Genomic DNA, 21,191 nt, shown 5'->3' on the forward strand with positions numbered 1-21,191 from the left:
TATGACTCGTTTGAATTTCCTAGACTTTTAGGCCTCAGGCCTAGTAAGCATCTCCTTGTTCATGCTTAACCTTAGGATCTATATTCTTGGAATGCTTGTTAATGCTATGTAACTGAAGCTTCCTACCTTGTATGTGAACACATTCATTGTTAAAATATCTGCCTTTGATCTTGACAATTGTCAGACCAATTCTTACGTGTCAGTGTCAACTCATTGCCTAACGCTTGCTTATTTTAATAATCTTTATGGAGTCAAACATTTGAATAGGCAAATGACTTTGTCTTATTACGAGTTGCATGTGGAGTATATACCCCCACATGTTAAATATTACTGCCCACTAGTCCTACCTTTCATATAGAGGGGTCAGACTGATTCTAGCATGAGTTACATACAGGTACTATGCTAGCCGTGAGATATTAGCACACAAGACCATTTGAAAAAACAAAGATGTTTATTGAATGGGTAATGGAGCAGATTGCTTTCCTCTCTTTTCAGACAGTGAGGACAACAGTCCACCCGAGCCTGTCTTTTGACTCATCTGAGTAAGGAAGTGTCACTTTGACCGCAATGACAGGGCGAGCCGCCAACTAAGAGGTAAGACACAAAACTACACAGCCCAGGTAACAAAACAGCATGATGAGAAACAAAAAGACAGTGGCCAGAGGTCCCACCCCCCTGCCCCAATCTCAAATAGACGTTCCTCTCCCCATGGCTCAATTAGCTCACTCTGGCTATTTACAGTTTATCTGGCCTCATCTCAGCCTGGGCAAAGGAGGGAGAGGAGTAATGAAATGGGATGTCGGTCGTTGTCGCTGTCATGATAGGCTGGGGGGGGTCCATTGGCTGTAAAGGGGATGTGTTGGTGGGGGGTATTATTCCTGTGTATCAGTCATATTCATGGGTGTGTGTGATGGGGGGTTGTTTGTTATTTGTCAGAGGGGTGGATGACTCCCCCCCCACCCCCCCATCTCCAGCATTCTGTTCTGTGGGCCGCTGAACCGAGGCCAGGGTGGCGGCTGTGACCTCATCCACTCTCCTCTTCTCCACAGTCCCATAAAACACCAGGGCTTGACGTTACGGCTTCTTCACCTTCTTGATGGACGAGGAGCTGGATGCGGATTCTCTGCGTTTACGCTGGAAAGACACACCAAAAAATGCACCAAACGCTGTCAGCCGTTGGTCCAGAACATGTATAAACCTGCATCATTTCACACTAAACTATGAACTGTGCACATTGGAACATTTTCTAAATGTATTCTCATTGACAAGTTGTATTCAGCTACCTCCGGTTAAAACAACAGGGTCGTATTCATTAGGATACAGTATCAAAACGTGTTGCAACGGACAACGAAAATAGGCATTTTTTACTGGACAACTTTAGCAGGGATGCAAACTGGTGAGGGCTCAAAAAGATGACACAAACATGCAAAACATCTCTGATATGGAGAAATGCAGGTTGGAACTAATTAAACAACAAAGAATATGATCTACATGATCCGTCTCAGTGTGTAAAATAAAAAGTGGTCCATATGAACCCAACTCACAGCTAAAAAATGTAAAGAAAGCAATCCAATGTTATTTGTTGCCTAGACTTTACTGAAAACGACACAAGTCTTGAGAAAGAAACAATACACTAATATTGCAGTTGGCCATAAAGGCCTTTATAATAGAACGCTTGTGACCACACGCATCTAAATATTCCACTTGGGAAAAAAACATCTTAAAGTAGCAATAGAATGAAACAAACAGGCATTCTATTTTAGCTGTATTATAGTGGCCACTATAGATATCGATCAAGAGAACAAAGCTACATGTGTGCAAGAATAACATTCACTGAGTAAAATAAAGTAGAATCCAACCAGTAGTGATCCAAACCCTCCCTCTCCCCTCCCAAACGTTTGTCATCGGATCTACACGAATCACACAGGTCACCTATTTTGGATTCAAAATGGCAAATTTCACAGAAAAAGGTGACCAGTTTGCATCCCTGGTTCAGGTAGTCCCTCACGTGTCGGTCGGTTTAATTCCATTTCAAATCATATCAAATTTTATTTGTCACATATACACCTGCCGAATACAACCTTACCGTGAAATGCTTACTTTGGTGCCTAATGGTTTTTGTGAGCGGGGTGGGCTGAGAGACTTACTGAGTTGGGGGTGAGCGGAGCTCCCACCACATCGATGATCTGCTCCTTGGCCTCGCCCTTGATGTCGTCTGGGCCGGGCCAGGCGGGGACCTCGGGGCCCCCAGGGGCCTCTAGTCCTCCTCCTCCTGGGGGCCCGACGGGGACCCCCCCTCCTCCTCCAGCCTTCAGCAGGGCCTCGTAGCGGTGGCGTAGCATCTGTTGTTCGTACTCACAGTTACCGTGGGCCTGCTTCAGCTCATAGACCAGCACCAGGTCACTGCGCAGCTCGTTGAACATCTGGACTATCTCCTCTGTGGGCATGGGGTTCAGGTCTACACAGAGAGAGCAGCGTAGGGAAAGATAAAACACACACAGATAGGAAATATCCCACTAACCATTGTACGAGAACCACAATGCATTGGCAGTAACCAAACGGTTTGCCTTGTTTTACTTGACCTACATGGACAAATCATCTCAAAGGATATTTAAGTCCAACTATCTAGTCAGAGTGCCTTGGTCTGTGTTTACTCTATTTTTTATTATTTTATTTCACCTTTATTTAACCAGGTAGGCCAGTTGAGAACAAGTTCTCATTTACAACTGTGACCTGGCCAAGATAAAGTAAAGCAGTGCGACACAAACACCAAAACGGAGAGTTACACATGGAATAAACAAACATGCAGTCAATAACACAATAGAAAAGTCTATATATACAGTGTGTGCAAATGAGATAAGATAAGACAATAAATAGGCCATAGTGGCAAAATAATTAAAATTAAGCAATTAAACACTGGAGTGATAAATGTGCAGAAGATGAATGTGCAAGTAGAGATACTGGGGTGCAAAGGAGCAAAAAAAATGAATAACAGTATGGGGCTGAGGTAGTTGGATGGCCTATTTACAGATGGGCTATGTACAGGTGCAGTGATCTGTGAGCTGCTCTGACAGCTGGTGCTTAAAGTTAGAGAGGGAGATATTTATATTGGAATGGTAGATGTTATTACCAGACCTGGGTTTAAATGTTACACTGAACAAAAATCTAAATGCAACATGTAAAGTGTTGGTCCCACGTTTCATAAAATAAATAAAATACTGTAGAAATGTTCTATATGCACAAATGTGTTTATATCCCTGTTAATGAGCATTTTTCTTTGGCAAGATAATCCCTCCACCTTACAGTTGTGGCATATCAAGAATCTGATTAAACAGCATGATCATTACACAGGTGCACCTTGCGCTGGAAACTATAAAAGGCCACTAGTTGAGGGAGTATGCAATTGGCATGCTGACTTTAGGAATGTCCACCAGAGCTGTGCCAGAGAATTTAAATGTTGCATTTCTCTACCATAAGCCGCCTCCAACGTCAAGCCTTGTGGTTAGAGGTTTGGGCCAGTAATCGAAAGGTTGCTGGACCAAATCCCGAGTTGAAAAGGTAAAAATCTGTCATTCTGCCCCTGAACAAGGCAGTTAACCCACTGTTCCCCAGTAAGGTCGTCATTGTAAGTAAGAATTTGTTCTTAAAACTGACTTGCCTAGTTAAATAAAAAAAGTTACATTTTAAAAAATGATATTTTTTAAATACTCTAATACACACAGAAAATAAGTATTTCAATAACAAATAATACACATATTTGAACCCAGGTCTGGTTGTTTGTGTGAGTCAGACAGTGCCTTGGTTTGCTGTTTAACATTTATGCTGAGGAGATTATGGTAGGTATTATGCCTAACTGAACTCACCCACTTCCCTCTCTGTCAGGATCTGGTCAATGGCCTTGATCTTCTTCTGGCCTACCGAGCTCGGCAGCTTCATCTGTAAGACACACAGAAAATAATATGTTGGGGTGTATGGGGATAAACATCTTCACCTCTGGCGGTTAATTCGTCTGAAATGCACTTCAGAGTGGCTGATCAAAATGCTTTTATCTGCCCCAGTTTATTTGACAGATTAACTGTGGAGCACTACACTCCACTCCTTTACCCACAATGCATTTTACATAGAGAGCAGCATCTCCCCATTAGTCATGGGAGATGAATAAGCCCCCTCTGCTACATCCTACAGATATTAGCATGCCGCTAATGGCATAAATCATGGTTTTGCTGATGAGAGCAAGGGAAAGGTCCCAAATGGCCCCCTATTCACTAGGGCTGGGAATTGCCACGGACTTCACAACACGATATTATCACGGTACTTAGGTGCTGATACGATATGTATTGCGATTCGATAACGTGATTTTATTGTGATTCGAGGTTCCAAACATATTGCTCTCTATACGTCTGCTGCAGAGAGACAAGAAAGAGCATGAGAAAATGGGTTTAGCACTCATGGAAATAAAAGTGCTGAAAACATGTTGGCTCACTATTTAAAAAGAAGATGAGAACAAACTACAGGATGAAGTTTTGGTGCAGGTACAGCCAACTCATGCTAGCTAACACTACCTATCAAAAAAATCAAAAACGTATTTATATTATCCCAAAATAATATTGCGATATTACTTTTTAGTAGCGCACTATACAGGGAATAGGGTGCCATTTGGGACAGAGCCAGGTCTAACATGCTCCATCCACTATGAGCATACATCACATGCTGCAGTATGATATCATTCTAGACAAGTAAATTATACTTTTAAAATAGAGCGTTAGTGGAGTTTCAAATGAGAGTTCTTTACGGTGTTTCAAATGAGAGTTCTTTACGGTGTTTCAAATGAGAGTTCTTTACGGTGTTTCAAATGAGAGTTCTTTACGGTGTTTCAAATGAGAGTTCTTTATGGTGTTTCAAATGGGAGTTCTTTATGGTCATTCAAATGGGAGTTCTTTATGGTGTTTTAATGAGAGTTCTTTATGGTGTTTTAATTAGTTCTTTATGGTGTTCCAATGAGAGTTCTTTATGGTATTTTAATGGGAGTTCTTTATGGTGTTCCAATGAGAGTTCTTTATGGTATTTTAATGGGAGTTCTTTATGGTGTTCCAATGAGAGTTCTTTATGGTATTTTAATGGGAGTTCTTTATGGTGTTCCAATGAGAGTTCTTTATGGTATTTTAATGGGAGTTCTTTATGGTGTTCCAATGAGAGTTCTTTATGGTATTTTAATGGGAGTTCTTTATGTTGTTTTAATGGGAGTTCTTTATGGTGTTCCAATGAGAGTTCTTTATGGTATTTTAATGAGAGTTCTTTATGTTGTTTTAATGGGAGTTCTTTATGTTGTTTTAATGAGAGTTCTTTATGGTGTTTTAATGAGAGTTCTCTATGGTGTTTCAATGAAAATGCTTTATATTGGTCTTTGAGAGGGAAGCGAAGGTCCTATTGTGATATTTGGAGGGGGAACTATCTAAGCAAATCAATATACTATTCCTATACAGATCATGTGTGACTGATCATTTTAGTGCATGGCCATGCTTACCCTCTGGCTGCGCAGCGTGACTCCAGCTGATTTGAAGTCAGGGAATTTGATGCCTGCCGTCTCAGGAACAGTCTGTTGTGGACAGACAGGGAGACAGTAGAGAGGTGAGCACAGAGACAAGACAAACAAGCAGGGTGGCATCAGGTTGCTTATTAAGCGATTGGGCGAATGGGAGTGTTTGTATACCGGTTTCTCCATCTCTCGTTTCAGCGGGAGCTTCTTCTTGGTGGCCTTGCGCTCGGCACGTCTCATCTCTGTGTTGGTGTCTGCTGCTGTGATGAGCTTCTGCAGGTCCTGGGCCTTCTTCTCACGATCCTTCTTCCTGCTCTCCATCTTCCTCAGCTCCTGCATCAGATACTCCTCTTCTGCCACCTTCAGGGCAAAACGGGGAAGTGCAACATGAGCGAGGGATTAAGACAACTATTATCTTGGACTACCATTTCAACCTTCAACACTAACAGTGGAATTGTCTTTGGGGAAGTGCTGCTAACCTGATCAGGCGTGCGGTTGAATAATCTCTCCAGCTGCTCTTTCCTGCGCCTCTCGTGACCCGCGTCAAATACGTACATCTTGGGCTCTGTCCCTGTTGCAGCGCGGACCTTGGTCAGCTTACCGCAAATGTTGTAGTAACGTTCCTTCAGGTCCTCCGTTGAACGTTTCTGAAAGTAAAAATACCGAAATGTTACCGGCAGGTACAATTATCATGGGAAGACATTATATTTCACGATGCAACACATTCAAATATTCTAAATGTTTTGAAATACTTGAATCCTTCTTTTCTGTATTGTGATTTGTGGATTCAAATTCTGTATTTAAAATGTGTGTGTGTGTAATGTCAGTCATAGATAGCCTCCTAACTCTGTATTGCTGATGGTCGTAGCGGTCGTGGACGACGATGAAGCGCAGGTCAAAGCGCTTGCACAGGTCAAACAGGTGGTCCGTCTCCGCCTTGGTCCAGCCGTCATCATGGAGATACATCTGGTACTCCTGCTCCGAGTACACTGGCACCTGCACTGCCTAGGGAGGAGGAGACGGAGAGAGATTTTTGCATTTGCTTTGGCAATAAAGCCCCTTTGAATTGAAAGAGAGGGAGACGAGTGGTCACAGGGAGGGAGAGAGATGGAGAGAGGGAAGGGGTATGGAGTGAGGGAGGTAGAGATGGAGAGATGGAGAGCGAGGGAGATGGAGAGATGTGTGAGACTGACAGTGATGAAGTGAACAATAAAGAGATAAAAGCTATGAGAGACAGCAGAGAGAAACCCCTCTCCTTACCTTATTGAAGCGGGCGAAGGGGTAGTCCTTGCCTTCCTCTGCCATGCGTCTCCAGTGGTGGAAGACGGCTCCGTCTCGTCGGGCTGGGTTGGTGAAGGGCATCCATTTCCAGGGTCGCACCCGCTTACAGCCCAACTTGGCCTTCACTGTCCGGTAGCCCTGAGTAGTGTCACTGGGCAGCAGGGGGGGAGCATCTCTGCTGAGAGACAGGTGGTGGTCAGAATACTAATTCAGTAATTTTATTGGTCACACACACATATTTAGTAGATGTTATTGCGGATGTAACGAAATGCTTGTATTCCTAGCTCCAACAGCGCAGAAGTATCTAACAACTCAAAAGTAAAAAAATGGAGTATGTTCAGCCCAAGAGGCAGGGCAGACAGACAGAGGGAGTTTGGGTCAAACAGGGTTCCTACTTCTTGTCTGAGTAGAGCAAGGCGTACACCTCTCTGTGCATCCCCTCTGGTCTCTTGAAGGTCAACGTTTCAGTTGTTTTCTTGGCCTTTTTCTGTAATGGGGGGATTAAGGTTGAGTGCAGATTGTCAACTGTGCAATTTAGATGTAAACGATAGACTGTCAGTTGATAGGCTTGTGCTAATGAAACTCAACATTGGACAGTTGGGACACAGTAAGTTGTTCCACACAAGCCACTCTCACACACCATCAAAAGACAGGTCCTCGGCAGGTTGTGACCAGAGGACATCATTCTTACCTTCTCGGAGTTGATGAAATCCTTCTTACTGATCGGCCCATCATTGTCCCCTCCGGCCAACTCCAGAATATCTCTCACATCGGCACCAGCTGCCATGATGACGTGTGCTGTAAAGAATAGTTACTCTGTATTTGTATTCTGTCATTGTGTGTCAAATGTATATGTCATCACCTGATAGCTCACCTAACTATCAAGTTACTATCACGTTACCAAACGTTATTGGCTAGACATGGCAAGCGGAGCTAGCAAGCAATGTAGTTAGCTAATCTCTTTGCAGAGGCTACTACTCGGTCTTTGCAGGAAACCAACGTTAGCAGTCTATAATTTATGGATTAATAATTAAGTTAACATATGTATTAAGTGTATTCAAAGAGGACACCTGAATTTTGTGTCGATAATTTAGCTAGTTAATTAATGCGTCGCTCACGTTGACTAGTTAACGTTAGCTTTCAAGCAAATATGTTCAGCTAGCCGGCTTTGGCAAACGTTGCCGCGCTAAAGCTCAGCAGGGACATAGCTAGTTATGAAATAGTTCATTTTCAACGTAACGTTTACCTTTTTGGTGAATCCACGCGTCTGTTTTTGTCCTTTTAAAGCAAATATTCTGTGAAAGTATAAAAATTGGCTAGCTAGCTAACCGGCTAACAACAAGCTATAATCAACAAGCTTGCGTTCAGCGGAAACCGGAAGTAATTCTTCTTCGCCAGTAAAGCCCCTTCTGTAATAAGTTTGTCGCCACTTACTGATGCGGAGGGGGTGAACTTGGAACTAAATGATTTACCCACGTAAAAAAAAAAACGTATTTATTTATTTCACCTTTGTTTAACCAGGTAAGCCAGTTGAGAACAAGTTCGTATTTACAACTGCGACCTAGCCTAGATAAAGCAAAGCAGTGCAACACAAACAACAACACAGAGTTACACATGGAATAAACGAACGTAGTCAATAACACAATATAAAAGTATATATACAGTGTGTGCAAATGAAGTAAGATTGGGAGGTATGGTAATAAATAGGCCGTAGTGGCAAAATAATTACAATTTAGCAAATAAACACTGGAGTGATAGATGTGCAGATAAATCATTGATAAATGATATGGCACAACAATATGTTGTCATATATAAGACATGAATACATGTACAGAAGAAACATGTTGACTGTTTCCTTCAAATCATTATTACAGTGCTAGCTGTGCCACCAGACTCTGAGTTTGAGCCCAGGCTCTGTTGCAGCCGGCCGCGACCGGGAGGCCCATGGGGCGGCGCACAATTGACCCAGCGTCGTCTGGGTTAGGGAGGGTTTGACCGGAAGGGATATCCTCGTCTCATCGCGCACTTTGCAACTCATGTGGTGGGCCGGGCGCAGTGCGCGAAGACCAGGTCGCTAGGTGTACGGTGCTTCCTGGTTGGATGCGCGCTGTGTTAAGAAGTTGTTTCGGAGGACGCATGGCTCTCGAACTTCGCCTGGGGTAAAAAAATATCTCTATATAAAAATATCATTATTAAAAACAAGTTTATTATTGTTCTGAACATGCCCCACATTTTCCAAAGTACACAGAAATTGGAATGATACTGTGTCTCCTGGAAGATACATTCAGAAAATGATTGGATGGATTAACAACAAAGATTACATACAATTAACATTTTAAGTGAATTGCTTTCTTATACTTGAATACAGAGGAATTCAACACAATTTTTTTAACCTGTCCACTCTATTTTCTCATCCTCTACTGCCTGTTCATTCTGCTTGATCTCAGAGGTGTACTCAGACTGAACCACCACGTGGTAAGAGAACTGGTCTGAGTAGCACGGGTAGGCCTGGACCACACTACTGTTGACTGGGATTTAGACTCAGCCAACAGTGAAATCCTGGACATGGAATCTATACTCCCCTTCACACATCAGGACAACCTTGTGGAGGTAACAGATGCCATCCTGGGAAGCTCCCTGTTATTCTGGGCAGTTTGTGAGACCATTGGCAGCGTTGCACAGTGGAAATAGTTGTTTGAGCATTCATGGTTGTGGATATACACGCTGGTATGCCAGTTTAGCTTTTTAAACAGGGCAAAATAAGCACTGTTGTGCACAGGGGTGTTGAAGGAGGCACTGAGTCATGGCTTGCCAGTGTAGATCCTGGGTGTGTATTCCACTTTTTTATGGAGGAGGTTCCCAAGCAGCATCCGGAAGGGCAGCGCATTGAACTGAACAGCCTGCAACATGCCGGCATCATACAACTCTAGTTGGTCCATGTACAGTTTAGACTTAGCTTTGAAGTTGACAACATTTTCAGCAGCGATCATGGGAAAAGGGATGCATTCCAAAAGGGCCACCTGGGCTTCGTGGGTGGATGAGTTACCCTGATCCAACACCCAGTCCTCCAAACCTTTTAGCAAGAAGGCCTCCTCTGGCACTACCACGTATGAACGGGCCAGAAGGGCCTTTACTGTGCCCAGGCCAAGACCAATCCAGGCTGGGGAATGGCTCAGCGACTTACAGCTCCCGGCAAGGTAGCGCAGATAGGTTTCCTGCAGAACTGGGTCGCCTGTACAGACGGAGTGCTCGTACAGAGGTCTGGAAGGAGGAATCCTCTGGGAGCAGTCAGGTGAAGAGCCTCCCTGCCGCCTCCTGGAGCTGCGTCAGACTCCAGTCGGACACCATCTTGTGGATGCACTGGGCAGAGGACGAGGTGATGTTGATTTGCCTTGTGTACAAAGATACCTGGGGAAGAAGGAGACACAAGATACATGGATTCTCTGCCATGACACGGCTTTGACGAAGAAAGGGTGGATGTAATAGCAGGCTAACTATGCTAACGTTTGTAAAGTAAAGCATGTTGGTCTCACCTTACCTTAGGAAGTTGGTGAAACGAGGGCGGCAGTTGAGTCTAACGTCTAGGTTGAAGTTAATGAAGTTCAAGATGGACGCCTCTGGATCGAGTGTGACGATCAGCTTGTGAACACAGATGTTTTCCACAGTGCTGTTTGCGACCCGACCCGCACCATGATGTCAAAGTCACAGTCGCGTCCACTTTCAAACAACCCCCCCATGTGGTTACCAAGGCCTGTGTTGTGGTCCAGGTTGTAGACACGGCTGATATTCTGAGCAGATTCAGATCAAATAAAAAAATATTGGTCAAGCACATCATATTTTGAAAAGCACAAACAGTATATAAACAAAATATCAGAAATTGATCATACATTTTCTTCCAATCTAAAATAACGATTCATTGTAAACTGGTTGAGGCTGCTTAGGGGAGGACAGCTCATAATAGTGACCAGAATGGAATGGTATCAAACATGGTTTTAATGTGTTTGATACCACTCCATTCACTCACTCCATTCCAGCCATTATTACGAGCTGTCCTCCCCTCAGCAGCCTCCACTGTTGTAAACTGAGCACCTCCTTGAGCATGTACTGTAACAGTCGTCTATACTAGCATCCCAAAACGAGTCATGGACCAAACATTTCTGCTGTTTCAATTTTCATTAAGTGCATTTCAATGATACTGTGTCTGGTCTTTAGGTCTTTGTGGATGAGTCTTTGTGGTCATTGGTCAGTCTTACCTCTCTCACACACCACACCAGCATCCTCAGTCTGTTGGCAGTCAGTGACCCCCCCCCCCCCCCAGCCTTTGAAGAGACCGTGGGACAGGTCTTGCCCTGTCCCATCACAGTTTAGAGCCTGTGTCCAGCCTGTGTCCAGATTACAGATGGGTCATGGGTCAATAAAAACAAACAGGGAAGGTGTGATATTCTGTACCTATGCAACGGACACAGATCAAGCCTTCATTGAATCAAAACTGCGATGAGTGGATACAAGAGAAGTTATACAGATCCAACCTAACTTGTCCGTATATTCCAGCCACCACGGAAGTAAGAGCACCAGGTTAGTTGAGATGGCAACACACCACCTGTGCCTCAATAATGTCCGAGTTGTCGTCACACACGGTCCCCCACTGTCCATTATAGTAGAACTCCACACAGCCGTCAGAGGACAGCTTACCCCCCCACCAGCCTCATGGCCCCATTCTGTAACCCTGAATGGAGGCATTAGAGTACAGTCAGTTAGTCAAATAGCGAGAAATAGTAATGGTGTCTTTTTGTAGGCACTAACTCCGCCTTGGTTGGTCTATGAAATAATCTTCATCAGCTGACGTCACTTTTTGTGATTTGTTAAGCATTTATGTCATTTAAAAAAAGGCTTCCTAATTCATCAAGGTCATGTTAACTGACTGATATTATCTCATAGAACAAAATGTATAAGATCTGCTAAGCCTGTGTTAACCTCAGACCTTATTTTCAGCATTTATCCCCAAACCCTATTCTTTCCCCATTCATTTTCCCCAAAGGAATGGCTGAACGAACCAGAGGAAACTCATTTCCGTTTTTTAGGACTGCAAGCTGGCGAGCTCTATAGTTCCCCAAAAGCAGTGATAAAACAGTCCCCCAGTACCAGTTAACCAACTAAACAGTCCTTCAGGATCGCATGATCTTTGCCGAAAGGGTACAGATCACAAAAGGGTACAAATAACAACAAAATTATCAAGAAGTTAGAAGGATAATAATAAACAAGCATCCAATTGTCTACTCTAAAATGAGGTTATGTTTTTTAAATACTATTTAAGGCTGGTTTGTCAGACACTGATTTAACCTAGTTCTGGATGAACAAACAGACATACAGTGGAAACTGTTTTATTCTATACAAAATGTAAGCTAAAAAGTATATTTAGTGTGCACTAGTTCATCACGCACTGATTTTTATCTGCAACAAGTCCATTTGGTGGAAATACCACTGGTGGGAAAATGCACATATGTTTCAATTGGATGGAAACCTAGCTACTGACAGCTACTCAATTAGCTCATGCTGGTAGATTTTTTTGAGATTGGTAAATTAGACTAGTTAGTCTAGCCAGCTATCTAAATGTGTAGTATTCATGGCCAAATTAGTGACTGGGGATGCAAGGCACATGCCACAGAGGCCCTAACACTCAAGGAGGCCACCATTGATTTTGATAGTCACTCTAACTCAGCTATCATATTAACATGGCACAAGTCAATTGCAGGAAATTAGCTCATAAAACTGTAAACATTTCTCCCCACCTACTCACAAAATATGTAGAACTGTAGGATATTATCTGTAAAACTACAACAACAAAGTTCTTTAAAGCAAACGTATTTGTTTATCTTTTGTTAATAAAACTTGTTTTCTGCCAGCAGATCCCTCTGTATAACTTTTCATTTTGGTGCTGAGTTAATGTGAGTTAATGTGTAGCAGATAATTGTATAGTTAATAGACTATGTCTGCACCATCGAGAGCATCCTGACGGGTTGAATCACCGCCTGGTATGGCAACTGCTCGGCCTCCGACCGCAAGGCACTACAGTGGTTAGTGGGTACGGCCCAGTACATCACCGTGGCCAAGCTTCCTGCCATCCAGGACCTCTATACCAGGTGGTGTCAGAGGAAGGCCCTAAAAACTGTCAAAGACTCCAGCCACCCTAGTCATAGCGGTACCGGAGCGCCAAGCCTAGGTCCAAGAGGCCCCTAAATAGCTTCTAACCCCAAGCCATAAGACTCCTGAACAGCTAATCAAATGGCTACCCAGACTATTTGCATTGCTGTTCTCCAAATAGCATTTTAGAATTGTTTTATTGTGTAGAAATTCAGTAAATGAGCTTCAACTTAAGATTCCTTGAATATAATTATAAATACAGTTTAAACAGGTTTTAAACCAATTTTCTATATAGATAGCCTCTAAAATATATGTAAACAGACCATAAATGTCTACATTTTAGTTTTCTGTGGAAAGCTGTGAGTGTTATAATACCATATCAGTACTTGTTGCATTTACAATTTATCTTAGCCTTATCACCTATCATGGCTCCCAAGTGGCACAGCGGTCTAAGGCACTGCATCTGAGTGCTAGAGGCGTCACTACAGACACCCTGGTTTGATTCCAGGCTGTATCGCAACCAGACGTGATTGGGAGTCCCATTGGGCGGCGCAGAACTAGCCGGGTTTGGCCGGTATAGGCCGTCATTGTAAATAAGAATTTGTTCTTAACTGACTTGCCTAGTTAAATAAAGGTTCAAATAAAAATAAATAAAACATCAGCTGATTTCAGTCAGTGTATGGTCATGGCTAGAAAACATATAGCTTTTGTCAAATTAATGCCAAAAGTAAACATTTTAGCTAACCTTTTTCCCAACCTTAACCTAATTTTCCTAACCTGTTATGTTAGTTCTTCTAACCTACTATGTAACCTTTCCTAACCTTTTACAAAAAGTCAAATCTGACAAAAACTGTATACCATCTAGTTAAAACCTCAGTGGCTGTGGAATGAATGCATTGTTGGAATGGAATGTTGGCAGTTAATTATAAAAATGTTTGGAATCATTCGTCTAAAACTGTCTGGCTACTTAGCTAACAAACATACAGTGCAGATAATATTCAAATTCATTGTTTTACAGGACATCTTCTGACAGTACTAGCAAACCACAGTTGACCAATTCCCTTCCCAAAAAGGCGGACTTTTTCTAGTTCTATGGCGCACTGTACCAGGTGGGAGGAGGCAACGCTGCTAAGCAACACACAACTCGAGACAGCTGTGATTTCCAGCTTGTCGTTTTGGCAGTATACTAACAGCAGGTAATCGATTATTTTCAACAAAGCAATTCACGTTTCAATGTAGGCGTACTTATGTGCGACTCACTCGATAACATGCCTTGCTAGTTATGCATTTGGTTCAAACGTCTAAAAGCATGCTTTTAGCTAGCTACTGTACAGTAGCTAGAATAGTTAGGTATTGTTATTAAAAGGCTAGTTAGGTCATCCAGCTAACTAGCTAGCTACTTTTTCCACATTAAAGCTCTGCTTTGTACTCTCTGTTTGACAGTGTCAAAAGCAGTAATGTCCACAAGTAAGGAACAAGCAGCTATCAGTAAAGTTCTGAGTTTCCTTCAAGAGTGGGATCATGGCAACAAGACGGTGCGCAGCCGCATGCTGACCGTTTTTGTGACTCAAAACACTGGAAAGACTTGCCCTGAGTTAGAACTGGAATTCGCACAGGTTGCCAGTCTCTTTCTGGCTCGGCTCACCGCCTGGATGAGGCTGACGTATCCTTGCATAATGCATTTAATGTGGTTAGATAACCAGTCCAGTGCTATGGCGTCATTCATATCCACATACAAAGGCAGCATGTTTGGAGAAGGCGATGCAAAACAAATGTGGTGTATTTCGTCATTTTCATTTACTCAGGCGCATTCAGCTACATGTTCGGAACATGCTTAGGTCTTCAACTGAAAGCAGTTGGAGTGTTCCTCTCTGCAGCTAGCAAGTGAGTGGAAAAACATTGTCTGAATTTGTATAGCTAACACATTAATCTCTTGCACCATAAGGTTTAGTCACATACCCTTGATCTTTCCACAGTCATCGTTATCTCATAGAGTTCCTGGAGGTTGGAGGGGTCCTAACCCTCCTGGAGATCTTAGGTCAGAAACAGACCAAGGAGGAGGACAAGGCAGAGGCCATTCGGCTGCTTCAGATAGTCTCCAACGCTGGACGCAAGTACAAAGAGCTAATCTGCGAAAGCTATGGTAAACAACTCACCAAACTATTTCTATGATTACATACCGTGTTTTTAGTATGCGGTTGGATTTCTAAATTTTTACAGTTCAAATTGAAATTATCTATGTAGAGAGAAATGATTCGCTGTTATTGCTCCAAAATGTGTTGAGTTTTTCAGTCTATGATTAAAGACTGATTGGCAAAAAATAATAATAATTCATTACATTTGTAAAGCGCTTTTCTCAGACTCACGGTGCAAAAACAATACAAACAAATAATAATAAAAAAAAATCCAAAACACAGAACTTAGAACATAGACATCCATCAAAGCTATATATAGGTGTCGCCAGATCCGGAGGACATGAGAATCGAATTAGCAGAGGTCCTTGAAAGCGTTTCTGAACAGCACGGTCTTGATCTGTGCCTTAATAACCTTTTACTGCATTGGGCTAAATCAGGGTAGTTTTAAACAAATCTACTTTGAAACCAAAGTATACACCTCACACATGGTTATGGGCAACAACAAAAAAATAAGACACCTGTACCACAGAGTTTAAATGTATACCATTTTGAGTTTGCACCTCAATATTACACTTTATATACATCACAGAAGACTGAAATATAACAAAACTGTTTGACATAGAAACAGCAGATTTTTGGATGTTAAAAAAGTGATGTTTATTAATGATGAAATATTGAGAAATATGAATAACATTCCACCCATAAGTCCAATAGTCATTTGACTGCAGGAAAGGGCTACAGGAGGACAGAGATTCTGCAGCCCTAATAGTGTCTGGAAGTGCGTTCAATAGCCATGGAGCCGTGCAACAAAGTCCTGTCACACCTAATTTTTAGTCAGCTGCGGGGCTGCTGAAGGGAGAAGGACCTAGAGGAGCGAAGGGTGTGTGTTGTTGATTGGTTAATGTTGCTTGATTGGTTCTCAGACCATATCACTGTGTCCACTGTTTCCTGTCCACGTGGCTTGCAGGTGTGAGAGCCATTGCAGAGTGTCTGGCCAAGTCCAAGACAGAGGGGACCCAAGAGACAGCACGGGCCCTGTTGGAGTCCCTGGCCCATGGAAACCCCAAATACCAGAACCAGGTGTACAGAGGTCTGATTGCCCTGCTGACCTGTATCTCGCCCAAGGCCCAGCAACTGGTCTTGCAGACCCTCCGCATAGTACAAGTATAACAACACACATACACACAGGCAGTCACACACGCTTGCTGCCACACAGGCATGCATTCGAGTGCGCTTACACACACACACAAACACACATGGGTTCAACTACCATGGGACATAACAGTTGAAAATCCAGCTGTGTGACCTTGTCATACACACCTGACTGCTGTGGCTTGAGTGTATTTATGAAGGTAAATGATTGGATATAATTCTGACCCCTAACAGGACATAGTGAAGGAAGCCCACCCCAGCATCGTGGGACCTCTGTTGAATTTGTTGAGGTCCCTGCATTTGGAGGTGCAATATGAGGGTAAGTAATAGCTAGGTGTGCGTGTCAACTCTCAGCTATCCAGACAGCCTGTTCTACATGTATTTCAAATACAGATCTCTTCCATTGACATCTTCAACATCCGCTTGTACTTCACGCTGTAGTATCTGATTCCTATAGTATGCAGTATTATTTTATAATCTCTTTTGTAATTATTGTAATTATTGTGTTGTCTATCTCCCCCCTCTCTCTCTCCCAGCTATCGAGCTGATCACAGATCTCAGGCAGTATGAGGTCAGACCGGCGCTGCTCACAGGTCTCGTAGATCTGCTCAAACCGGCTACGGAGGGAATGCAGACATACAAGATTCTTGAAGGTCTCACATCTTCTCCTTATTGGTTCCCCAGTAAATGAGAGGCAAAGTCATTGTGCATCTAGTCATTGTGTAGTTCTCATTGCAACCCACTAAGAGCAACCCTGTAGGACGTTTCTTGCTACAGTTCTAACAGTCCATTTTTTTCACACACAAGATGTGATATTGCATACGTCTTTTAACATAGTCATCATGCCTGAAGCAATGTAGATCCCCTTTCAGCAAAGAGTTTTTGTCTCAATAAAACACATGCACTGTTATTGATGTGTTGATGTCCATTCCATCAGACCCAGAAATGACCAAGATGACTGAATCCCTGCCAGTGTATGTCCAACAAGCTGCGGCAGCCAAAGCTTTAAGGTGAAGTCAGAACCCTCATGTATGGGTATCCCTTAGAAATGTCATTCTGACATGGTCTGTGAATTTGCCACAAACTGTCTGAAACTGAAAACTGAAGTTAAATGCTGTATATTAGTAGTATCAGCGGCTAATCTGATTTATTTGTCACTCACTTGTTAACTTAGAAGCGATTTGCTTGTTATTTTATATTGCCACTCAGCCCATATTTAGTACTTTAAATGTAATGACATACAGATCAGTACAATTAGTACAATCCAGGCTGTATCACAACCGGCCGTGATTGGGAGTCCCACAGGGCGGCGCACAATTGGCCCAGCGTCGTTAGTGTTTGGCCGGTGTAGCCCGTCATTGTAAATAAGAATTTGTTCTTACCTGACTTGCCTGGTTAAATTTTATTTTTATGATATGTGTAACAGTAATGTTCATGATCATCATATACCAATGCTGACCGTTTTGACTGTACGTGCTGAAGGTTGCTTGCTCAGGGGAGTCAGGAGCTGTCCCAGGAACTGCTTCCTCTCAGAGTGGTGCACCACTTGATGTATGCTATGGGAAACCAGGAGCATGCTGACGCCCAGAGACAAGCCAGCCTGGCGCTGGAGGTAAATCAAATCGAATCAAATAAGTACACACCAGAGTTGGGGAATTGATGGCAGTCAATTCAGGAAGTGATTTGAATAAAACATGGAACGACTTTTGAAATAAATCTATTTTACTTTTGAGTTTATTAAGAAATCATTGAAAAAAGTAGCTTTTTTTCAATATTGAATTGGAATTTCAGTTTACTTCCTGAATTGACCCAAACCCTGACACACACACACACACACACACACAGTAGAAAAGAAATGCATTAATCTAGAATGCATTTGCACATCTATCACAGTTGTGATAGTTTTTAATTTTGTAGATTCCAAAGACGACAAAATCTCTCACACAGACATTCTGTATACTATCCTGTATATTAGTACAGAGTAGATACCAACCTGTATAGCGGTACAGTGTAGAATGTAATCACTCAAGCCAAGTCTTATCTCTGCCTTTGTCTTTAGCATTTTGTCCGTACATACCCAGTGGTGGAGGAGCATGTACGCAGAACCATGGGTATCAATCTGTTTGCAGCCTTCATGGTGAGCTGAAATCTATTTTGTATGTAAGAGTATGCATCTACACTGAACCAAAATATAAACACAACATGCTACAATTTCAAAGATTTTACTGAGTTACAGTTCATATAAGGACACCATTCAATTGAAATAAATTCATTAGGCCCTAATCTATGGATTTCACATGACTGGGAATACAGATGTGCATCTGTTGGTCACAGATACCTTTAAAAAAAAGGTAGGGGCGTGGATCAGAAAACCAGTCAGGTGGGACCACCATTTGCTTCATGCAGCGCAACACATCTACTTCACAGAGTTGATCAGGGTGTTGATTGTGACCTGTGGAATGTTGTCCCACTCCTCTTCAATGGCTGTGTGAAGTTGCTTGATATTGGCTGAGATATTGATCCAGAGCATTCCAAACATGCTCAATGACAAATGATTGGCTGAGAGAAATCTTTTTATCACCAATTTTGGGGGCTGTTTTGTCAGACTTCCGTGCCCGCTTTTGACATTATCGATCATAGTCTGTTGCTGGGAAAAAAAACTTTTCATGTGTTATGGCTTTAGACCCCCTTGCTATATTGTGGATAAATAGTTACCTGTCTAACAGAACACAGAGGGTGTTCTTTAATGGAAGCCTCTCCAACAAAATCCAGGTAGAACTAGAAATTTCCCATGGCAGCTGTATAGGCCCATCCGTGAATAGCATTCTTCTCCAGCGTGCCATTGGCCATTGAACGAGTATTGTCCCACTGAATTAGTTTACGACGCCTAACTGCAGTCAGGTCAAGACCCTGGTGAGGACGACGAGCACGCAAATGAGCTTCCCTGAGACGGAAACCCACAGTTTCATCAGCTGTCCGGGTGGCTGGTCTCAGACGATCTCGCAGGTAAAGAAGCCGGATGTGGAAGTCCTGGGCTGGTGTGGTTACACATGGTTTACCTGTCTAGTTTTGATTTACATTTAATTGGTTGTCAACTAACGGGAATTCAACATGAAATCAACAAAAAATGTCACAATGTCATTGGATTAAGGTTAGAAGTTTGGTGAAAAAAAGACAAGGCTCTTATGTTGATGACTTTTTGCAAATCCAATCAGTTTCCCACGTTGATCCAATGTCATCACTTCAATTTTTGGGGGGTTTAAATGTGGAAATAATGCTGATTCAACCAGTTTTGCCCAGTGGGTGCACACCTGACACACAGCAGACCCAGGGACATCCATTCTGTTGAAAGTTATGCCTCTGTCTCGAACAGACCTGCCATAAGTGAATGCTTCCATACTGACACGACTCACGTGATCCACAGCAGAGGGAGGGCTGTGACATGCTGGTCTGGACAGAAGGCCGTTTTAAATGCAGTGTTCGCTCAGAGTTGTCCTTATTTCTGCTGAGTTTTGATTGATTCTCTCAAATGTTTTTTCTTTCCTGGGGGGTTGACATTAGGACTCACATTAGGACTCACGTTTTTTGTATTTGAAAATCCAACAGTTGAATTGAAAGGGGGTGGCACTCTGAGGCTGTGTGTGGCCGTCCTTGTTGGTTTGAGTGAGAAAGACACAGAGCAGAACCAATCAGTAAAAAAGCACATCCCATGCATTATCGACGCATTGTGCCGAGTCTCGACAACATCAAAATAGCCTTTCTAGACTCAGAAGTCAGGAGTACTTTGAGTTAGGTGTTAGCCAGACTAAATGGCACTGGCTAGAGTGGCAAACTGGTCTGAGCAATGATGTGTATAAACCATGGACTGTTGATGCTATGTATTGGCTATTGAGAGGCTTTGAAACCACAGGTCGGCCATATTGGCACATTCCAGTGAAGGCACAGTCATCCATAGGAATGAATGGAATTCTATAGTATTTCAATGAAATGTTTCAAGGACAAAACTACATGTATTTAAGTGTTGTTGTAGTGGGAACAGTAACATTAGTAATAAAAAATAATACTTTAAGATTTTTTTTTATAGATGTTTTCATTCTTTTTTTAACATTGATCTCACATAATATAATTGAGGTATGCACTAAGGTATCTGTAATAGAAATGTGGCGGCAACTAATGTAGACAGTAATAAATCAATTTCTATAGCTTTCAAAATATTTTTTTTTACAACGGTGGGGGCGTGCCAAGATGGTGGCAGGGTGTATATATGTATATAAATCATTGGGTCCGAGTCTTCACTATTTTGGAGATTACAATGCATTCAAATTACTTTTATTTTAAAAATTGTTTTGTTTGCTTCTCTACAATTTTTTTAGCACAAACCTGAGACTTTCTACATGACGATGGATGAAATTCAAGCAGATATCCTGCTATCAAATAAAGTCAACATTTCGGAAGGTAATTGTATGAGACTTTCTCTTCAGTTTTGTAATATTTGTGTAAGTAAACGTGTATCCCTAAGCCTCACATCATTAATAATAATAATAGTTTATTTAACTTTTATATTACTGTAACTTTCCATTACAAAATAGAATTTCAAATTAAAATCTTTCATCTTTTTATTTACAGTTTTGGAGCACCAGAGCTCAGAAGACTGAACCAGACAAAGTACAGGCATGCCATTTTGTATAATAATAGTTTACACTTTATTTTCATGTTACAGTAAAATAAATCAATAAAAATAACAAAAAGTATTCAGCCCATATTATTGTTTTTTAACCGATTTGCTTAGCAACTGTAACCATGAGAAATGCCTTTCAAATTAAGAGAAAAAGTGGTTTAGCCTGGGTACCAGTGTTTATAGCTAATACTCCACTTCTTGCTTGCACTGCTGTCATTTGCCAAAGAGACTTGTCTTTCTTCAAATATGAACATTCTATCATAAATGA

At 42.2% G+C, this 21,191-nt stretch overlaps 2 protein-coding genes and 1 long non-coding RNA gene across 6 annotated transcripts; 1 reads left to right on the forward strand and 2 right to left on the reverse strand.

Moving 5' to 3' along the window:
* Positions 1-432: 432 nt before the first annotated feature.
* On the reverse strand, positions 433-8,221 carry LOC110535719 (DNA methyltransferase 1-associated protein 1). Of its 2 annotated transcripts, none has more exons than XM_021621043.2 (11): positions 8,064-8,221; positions 7,509-7,615; positions 7,213-7,304; positions 6,797-6,992; positions 6,383-6,541; positions 6,016-6,183; positions 5,711-5,896; positions 5,525-5,596; positions 3,864-3,936; positions 2,148-2,458; positions 433-1,134 (listed from the first exon to the last, which is right to left on the reverse strand). In XM_021621043.2, exons 2-11 carry the CDS (start codon positions 7,602-7,604, stop codon positions 1,075-1,077), a joined length of 1,413 nt encoding a protein of 470 aa, XP_021476718.1. In that variant the 5' UTR covers positions 7,605-7,615; positions 8,064-8,221; the 3' UTR covers positions 433-1,074. The 2 variants fall into 2 exon arrangements, with proteins under 2 accessions (XP_021476718.1, XP_021476633.1); XM_021620958.2 differs by having other exon boundaries at positions 6,797-6,995.
* Positions 8,222-9,003: 782 nt separating this feature from the next.
* LOC110535978 lies at positions 9,004-15,054 on the reverse strand. 2 transcript variants are annotated; one of them, XR_002475351.2, is made up of 3 exons: positions 14,918-15,054; positions 10,356-10,605; positions 9,004-10,225 (listed from the first exon to the last, which is right to left on the reverse strand). It is a non-coding gene; the product is annotated as an uncharacterized LOC110535978 (long non-coding RNA). The 2 variants fall into 2 exon arrangements; XR_005035949.1 differs by lacking the exon at positions 14,918-15,054 and adding an exon at positions 11,071-12,894.
* On the forward strand, positions 9,296-20,987 carry armh1 (armadillo like helical domain containing 1). 2 transcript variants are annotated; one of them, XM_021621168.2, is made up of 13 exons: positions 9,296-9,427; positions 13,977-14,154; positions 14,402-14,621; positions 14,774-14,842; positions 14,935-15,101; positions 16,061-16,257; positions 16,480-16,564; positions 16,782-16,898; positions 17,183-17,255; positions 17,728-17,857; positions 18,305-18,382; positions 20,619-20,700; positions 20,872-20,987. In XM_021621168.2, exons 3-13 carry the CDS (start codon positions 14,416-14,418, stop codon positions 20,898-20,900), a joined length of 1,233 nt encoding a protein of 410 aa, XP_021476843.1. In that variant the 5' UTR covers positions 9,296-9,427; positions 13,977-14,154; positions 14,402-14,415; the 3' UTR covers positions 20,901-20,987. The 2 variants fall into 2 exon arrangements, with proteins under 2 accessions (XP_021476843.1, XP_021477004.1); XM_021621329.2 differs by lacking the exons at positions 14,402-14,621; positions 14,774-14,842.
* The last annotated feature ends 204 nt before the right edge of the window (positions 20,988-21,191 follow it).

The sequence above is a fragment of the Oncorhynchus mykiss genome, chromosome 1 (genome assembly GCF_013265735.2).
Source record: "Oncorhynchus mykiss isolate Arlee chromosome 1, USDA_OmykA_1.1, whole genome shotgun sequence".
Taxonomy (NCBI): domain Eukaryota; kingdom Metazoa; phylum Chordata; class Actinopteri; order Salmoniformes; family Salmonidae; genus Oncorhynchus; species Oncorhynchus mykiss.

Bases quoted from the DNA above. Each gene is read 5' to 3' on its own strand.
- armh1 (XM_021621168.2), top strand. From the start codon at position 14,416: ATGTCCACAAGTAAGGAACAAGCAGCTATCAGTAAAGTTCTGAGTTTC. The intron at 16,565-16,781 runs GTAAGTAATAGC...TCTCTCTCCCAG, and splicing joins TTTGGAGGTGCAATATGAGG to CTATCGAGCTGATCACAGAT. The intron at 16,899-17,182 runs GTCTCACATCTT...CCATTCCATCAG, and splicing joins GACATACAAGATTCTTGAAG to ACCCAGAAATGACCAAGATG.
- LOC110535719 (XM_021620958.2), bottom strand. From the start codon at position 7,604: ATGGCAGCTGGTGCCGATGTGAGAGATATTCTGGAGTTGGCCGGAGGG. The intron at 6,996-7,212 runs GTAGGAACCCTG...CCTGTCTCTCAG, and splicing joins TTGCTCTACTCAGACAAGAA to CAGAGATGCTCCCCCCCTGC. The intron at 3,937-5,524 runs GTAAGCATGGCC...TGTGTCTTACAG, and splicing joins TCACGCTGCGCAGCCAGAGG to ATGAAGCTGCCGAGCTCGGT.